This window comes from Triticum urartu, chromosome 4A, assembly GCF_056163025.1.
Source record: "Triticum urartu cultivar PI428250 chromosome 4A, HENAU_Tu73, whole genome shotgun sequence".
NCBI lineage: Eukaryota > Viridiplantae > Streptophyta > Magnoliopsida > Poales > Poaceae > Triticum > Triticum urartu.
Window position 1 is genome coordinate 472,592,909 of NC_141876.1, and position 6,551 is coordinate 472,599,459.

The 6,551-nt window shown below is 42.6% G+C and overlaps 1 protein-coding gene across 1 annotated transcript; it reads right to left on the bottom strand.

Annotated features, from left to right (window-relative positions):
* Positions 1-1,184: 1,184 nt before the first annotated feature.
* On the bottom strand, positions 1,185-6,228 carry LOC147976207 (tRNA (guanine(26)-N(2))-dimethyltransferase 1-like). The gene is made up of 12 exons (XM_087518618.1): positions 5,838-6,228; positions 4,639-4,935; positions 4,413-4,500; positions 4,212-4,333; positions 3,617-3,756; positions 3,452-3,524; positions 3,109-3,197; positions 2,896-3,001; positions 2,583-2,795; positions 1,918-2,112; positions 1,729-1,806; positions 1,185-1,638 (listed from the first exon to the last, which is right to left on the bottom strand). The coding sequence occupies exons 1-12, from the start codon at positions 5,940-5,942 to the stop codon at positions 1,333-1,335; spliced, it is 1,812 nt and encodes a 603-aa protein (XP_087374744.1). The 5' UTR covers positions 5,943-6,228; the 3' UTR covers positions 1,185-1,332.
* Positions 6,229-6,551: the final 323 nt, after the last annotated feature.

The following is a 6,551-nucleotide window of genomic DNA, read 5'->3' on the forward strand; positions in this document are numbered from 1 at the left end:
AAACGAAAAACTGTGGGTTTGCACGGGATTCGGTTTAGAATATTGCGCTATTGCGCTAATCTCCTGCGCAATGTGTCTATCCAGCTCATGTGACCTTTGCGGTACAACAAAGGACGGTCCCACAACTAAGCAGCCAACATAAAGTGAGTCCTGTTGTGTTATACACATAAGTACAGCCTTCGTTTGTAAAATAGCACATGCCACAATTTTTTTATATGATAATACGTGTCTCATTCATATCATAAAAATCAAAGTGCAACTTACATAAAGACCTACATGAAAAACTGAAAAGACAACAGAACGTTTCAGAGTTTGACACAAACGCCCATCACATGTCTCAGACACCACCATAGCAGCCACCGAAATAAAACAAATGACACACCACCTTCTCACTCGAGCTAAGCGGCTTTGCGAACCTTCAAGGTGGCTCGCCAAAAATGAAGCCATTGTTGTTGAACGAATTAGACCGAGACAACACTCCGGACACGCCATCGAACTCTAGATTTGGCACCCCGCCACGACTAAGACGCCGGAGGAGGAAACCATACCTGTCATCCATCAACCACAAACTCAGCACACGTTTCGTCTTTCAGTTGTCGTCAATGCAGACGGATGCAGACCACAATCTGCATCCGCTCCTGGACTACCTCCCATGCCATGCCATGCGCCGATGTTGGAGCGGACGCCGTCGCAACGGTGGAGCCCGAAGACACATATCCACCACAAGGATGACACCACCGCCACAAGATCCCCGCTTGAACAGACTGATTTCTAACTCCCATCACCGAACAAACAGACAATCGCCTCACTCGAGAAGAATCCAGAGCCTCTTTATTCAGCATCATCATCGCCGCCGAAACCAAAAGGTCGAATGATCCCAAAACCTAAGCTACTAGGGGCCTAAAACATAAAGCTAAAACAATCCACACGCGCGAAACCAAGAGGTCGAATGATCCAAAAACCTAAGCTACTAGGGGCCTAGAACATAAAGCAAAAACAATCCACACACGCGGGATCCGGCAATACCCCTCACCACCAACGACCAAGAGGTCACCGGCGGAGGGGAGCCACAGGGTTGGCTCTCTTGGCGGCGGCGGCTAGGGCTTGTCGCTAAAGAGTTGCGAGATACACGTGCATTGATGCACCTGTCACAGCTAAATCACCATCAACTGGCACATCATACATGTAGAAAAATATATCGCCTGATCAAAATTCACTGCCCAAAACATGTCACCGTAGGTAATATCAATAGTCTGTTGGCTCATAAGAAAGAAACAACTAGTGATATCAAGATTAACGAACAAAAGTTTAGAGTTTAGATGACCATGTCGATCAAGGTTCGCTGGCCTGTTCACCATCGCCAGTTTTCTGCCGTTTGTTTGAAGGCTCATTCTCTTCTTCATTCGTGACAGTCGCTCCAGTATCTGAAGCTGGCTCATCTGTCACCGCTCCATTTCCATCTTGGTGGCTCATAGCTCCATGGAGAGCCTCTGCGCCTAACAGAGAGATATGCTTGCTAGTAATTCTCCGACCTGCTCTGACCTTCGGACCCCAGTGACTTTCTGGGTTTGGAAGGAACCGATTCACCTTCTTAACCTGAGCCTTGCTGAGGGCAGCAACTGCTCTAGAGAAATTTGCCTATGATGAAAACATAAATGAGAAGTAAATATACAATTTTGTTCACATACAAGCATACAAGGGACAGTGTAATATGAACAAATAGCATACTTCTAGCTGTGGAGATTTAGAAAGGATTGCAGTGCCCGGAGAGTCACGCGGCTGTTCTTTGATTGGATGGTTTTTCACCTGCGTTCAAATATTCCAGAAAGCTAGAAGGTAAATAAAAGTTCATGGGGTACTTGAGGCTACATACTGAATGGAAGTTGTGATCAAAATTCACAAACAATCAATATTTACCCAGCAGCGCATGATATCCCAAATAACATCCCAGGGGGCATCAGACTTCAGCCCAAGCGGATTACAGTGACTGCTTGAGATCTGATATCCTGCATTTATAACCGCTGACCGGAACATAACTGCAGATGGTGATGTGCACTTCACAGTCCCAGATATGTTGTGGAGACTAAAAAATAATGGAATGTCATGCAATTCCTGCATAACAAGAGAAAACATGAATGAAGTTTAAAGAGAACACATAATAATTTATCAGTCCCATATAATCTATCCACAAATATGCACACAACAAATAAATGCTAAGCTAGATGGTCTAAATTACTGCAAAATCATTCTAATCCTTCGCTACAACCAAGGACCATTTACAAGCTTCTGCTTTTATCAAGCAAAATGGGAAAAAACAAACCAAGAAATGGTCTACTACTTCTAGCTGGAGTAACCAATTTACTGGACAGCAAAATTCTTCCTTGGTTCTAAATGTGTCTTTTTTTTATCTTACCATGGGTTATGATTAATAGTTCATTTGAGCAGTCTTGCTTAAAAATTCTCAAGAGTTCCCATCAATCTGGTGATACGATAACACCCAGGATTGACGGACCAGTTTTGCATAATCACATATGCATCAACAATAAAACTTGGCAAAAGAGAGATACTAGCCATGGCAATACCTCTGATACAGTAGTTAGAACTGAAGTAATTTTGTTGTATGCGGGATATCTATCCTTCATTTGCCTAACATCTGTCAGCGTAGAAAGTACCCAATCTTGATCATGAATAGGAGCAGACCATATTGGACCACCCACATTAAATTTCTTTCCACAGTCGCTGCATTCTTGAGGAACAACAGGTCCAATACCAGGCGCATGCTTCAAGCTATTATTCTTCAGTCCGAACAGAAAGAACAAGGAAAAAGAAAGCTTCAGACTCTGGCGTGGAATTTGAGGAAAGTTATAGGAGGGGTGAATGATACGCAATACATACCTTAGTAACAGTCCTCCCAAGGGACTGAAGATGGAAAGAATCACAGCCGGCACATTGATATACATAAGAAAGTTTAAGTGGGGTATTCTTTATTTCACTTGCAGAACTGCAGTGCAATCCATATGTTATGATGAATTAGAAGCACTGCCAAGTAGAACTAAATAAAGAACATAATAGAGTATTTGCACAGAAAGAAGGTAAAAAGAATCTCACGTGAATACTCGAACAAAAACACGGACATAGAAATCCATATACACAGAGAGAACAGGCACAATATATCTCTTGTACCGATTTGCATGGCTCTGGTGTAAAGAGAAATGGTAAGCATGGGAAGAATTAAGATACCCGAAGGACAAAACATGGGAACTAGAGTTAAATTTACAGATCATTCAGCAAAAGCTTGTAACTGAAACTAAAAAATATAGTACCTTCATAGATATTGAAATTTGTGAATTGTAACATATGTTTCATGATAGCATTTTATGATAGCTCATCAACTGATCATGGTTCAGCATAACAAAAGTTCAGAGTGAAATCATTCAATGGAGTTGTGTACCTCGATACAGGCAAGGAGGATTCTCAAAGCCATTTCATGGCAATACTTGCCTTTGACTGGGTAGGAACCATACCTACACAACAGAATTGATTGTTACAACTTACAGAACAACTGAACAACATAGAAACTCTTCAGTTGGAACTTTTTGGTGAGTACTGCCCATACTTGGAGTAGCAAACTTCTCCATTAGTTCCACAAAGTACTGCCAGATCAGTGGCTGTGCACATCAATAGCCCACCATCAGCAACAGCCTGTACAGCTGAGTCGAGGAATATAGATGGTGACCCATAGGGGTCAAGATCAACCTAAAAGACATTGGAGAAACATAAACCAGCAAGAAAGTAGGAGAAGAAAAACAAGCGATGCGAAAAACATCTTAAATAACATTTATTTGTAAAATTACTGTAATAATCATGTATACTTAACGCAATGACCCAATGTCCTATTTACATTAGTACTTTGGGCCTACAGACCAATAACAAGGTTCACATAAAGCCTTACAACATACAAATTCCAAATACTTCAAACAGTAGAACCTTGGTCTACCTGAGTAGCATACATAAAATCTATAAACATGTAAAGGAGCAAATCCACAATTATGTTGCCCAAGATTCTACCAGAGTTATCATGAAGTGAGTAGACAGAACATAATATAAGTAAACGCCCTCACCCCCAACAAACAGTCAGATGAACACAAAACACCAACCAAACCTCCTGCAAAGTAGCACAGTGGCATCTTGAAAATGTTTAGAAGCCTTACCACATCAAATTCTTTTGGATGTGTGAGCATGTAAACTCGAGCATCAGCCAAGTGAGCTTCAACCTTGCTAATAGCAGAAGCCCCATTGAACTTGATGTTCCTCTTGCAAGCTTCAATAGAAGCTGAAGAAAGAAAACCACATTGAATGCAAGCACGGCGGCATTCATAACTAGGAAAGAAGTTTAGAAACGTGTGTATTACCTTTATCATTGTCCAGAGCAACTACCTTTCCTAATCCATCAACTTCACGAGCATAACGGAGAGACCTCAACCCAGAAGCAGCTAAAGCCTGCATTTTTTTGTTGCCAGTGCAAATCCGACCTCAGGTAGTGTTAATATGTGAATAAATAATTGACTGGATGTCGCTATGCTCCAAACTTCTTGCAGAAAGAGATACGACATGTCTCATTTGTACTAGAAGTCTCACCTCAAGAACAATTGGTGGCTTAAGCTCTCTGGTTACTTTCCTGGAAGGTGTCTTTGTTTCTTCTTTTGACAGATCTTCTATTTCATTTGTAGCCTGATTTGTCTCCTTTTCATGAACAACACCGATTTCATCATGCTGGCTAGTTAAAGCAGTGTCTCCATTTACAACAGGTGTTTCAACCTGATTGCCTTTTTTATGAGACTTATTATTCCTTTTATTCATCAGTTCCTCGTATTCTTCCTTGCGCTTGGCAACAAATGTCCTTAACACAGCAATGGACATATCTCTGTTGTGCACCTAACCAAAGCAGTAAACTTGAGCTTTACAGGAATATATGCATGATGGTTAGCTGCAGGAGTAACCCTAAGTTTACAATGGTATGTAGTTTCCCTTTGGCCCTTTTATTAAAAAAAAAATAGCCAGTGTTAACCAAGCAAGCATCTATACTGCCCGTCTAGCCGCCTACCAGCAAGAAATTGTCCCACTAGTATGCTGTTTCAGACACCATACCCCGAGCTGTTGGCTGATATTTGACCTGATAATATAATTATTAACAAATACCTAATTATTTCAAAAAAGAAACTCTGCATTCCATCATCATGTTTCTCTATGGCAAAAGTTAGGGACTTACAAAGTCACAATGCAACTTGAAACCTATTAATTTTAGATAAACTTTGCCGTTTAAAAAAAGGGAGTATTATAAAGAAACCAAGTCATAGGATTTGAAGCCATACAGATATCAATCCAGTTGATTTATCCAGTTCCAGAATACCACGTAGGCAAAGATGCTTAGCTGTTAGGGGCTTTGATAGATCTCTGAACATTTGTAAACTTAGAATTTAAAACAGTATAGGGCGGAGGGCTAACAGAATTAAGAAAAAGTGGTTTAGCTAGGCAGAAACCACCATCATAGTACAGCGAGGTCAAGTTGACACATACATATCCAAACACAATCACATAATTGATCGTGCCCCAGCACCCAATTTGGAGCCCTAAAGTAACTCAAAGCTCTAAAACTGCTACACGCCGATCAACTAGAAGCCAGCTGTGGATGTAACAATACATACTAAAGCAATAAAGCAAAGCCCCGCAATCACTAGACGCCTACGCCCTAAAGGTTAACTTAAGGAGTGCAGATTTAATCCCTAATCCAGATCGTATATAATAAAAACAACAGACAAATATGAACGCGAAGATACCTGGACGGGATTGAAGAACACGGCGTTACTCGCGAGCATGAGGATCTCGGCCTCGCCTTCCTTCTTGATCTCATAGTCCTTGAGCATGTCCTCCACTTCCCCCATGCCTCCAAATCCAAACCCAACCACGGAATCCAACAGAAATTAGTGGCCCGCGGTGAGGAGGACGAGGTTCGGCGAGAGAGGGCGGAAGCTAGCGCTCAGCGACGCGCGGTTTGGGTGTTAGTGGCACGCGGATTCGGGAGAGGCGACGAGATGTGTGAGCAGTGGGGCGGGGAGGAGAAACTGGGACGGAGATGAGGTATATGGCGGCGGCGGCGGCGGCGGGGGAGGGGGGAGACAAACTCGCGGAACCCAAACTAGCAGCCAGGGCTTAACGGGCTGTGAGGGTTCTTTCGGAAAATATCAAAATCAAAATAAGAATTGGGAACTCTTCTTTATTTTATTTTATAGGAAACGAAAATAAGGGCGTCTCCAACGCGACCCTCAAATTGCCTGCAAACGTCCTTTTACCATCCAATGTGATGTCCCACTATTTACGGACGTGTTCGGTTATCCGAAATCCCGCAAACCGGACGCAAACAATCGGAAGCTTTGCAAGCGTCGGGACTATCGCCACGTGCGCGTCCGACACCCCGGTCCCACTCAAAATCATCTCTCGCGCTCCGTCCTCCCCCGCGCGAACGCATCTCTACTCTCTGTGCTGCATTCATG

Bases quoted from the DNA above. Each gene is read 5' to 3' on its own strand.
- LOC147976207 (XM_087518618.1), bottom strand. From the start codon at position 5,942: ATGGGGGAAGTGGAGGACATGCTCAAGGACTATGAGATCAAGAAGGAA. The intron at 3,525-3,616 runs GTATGGGCAGTA...TCTGTTGTGTAG, and splicing joins GGAGAAGTTTGCTACTCCAA to GTATGGTTCCTACCCAGTCA. The intron at 1,639-1,728 runs GTATGCTATTTG...TTTTCATCATAG, and splicing joins CTAAATCTCCACAGCTAGAA to GCAAATTTCTCTAGAGCAGT.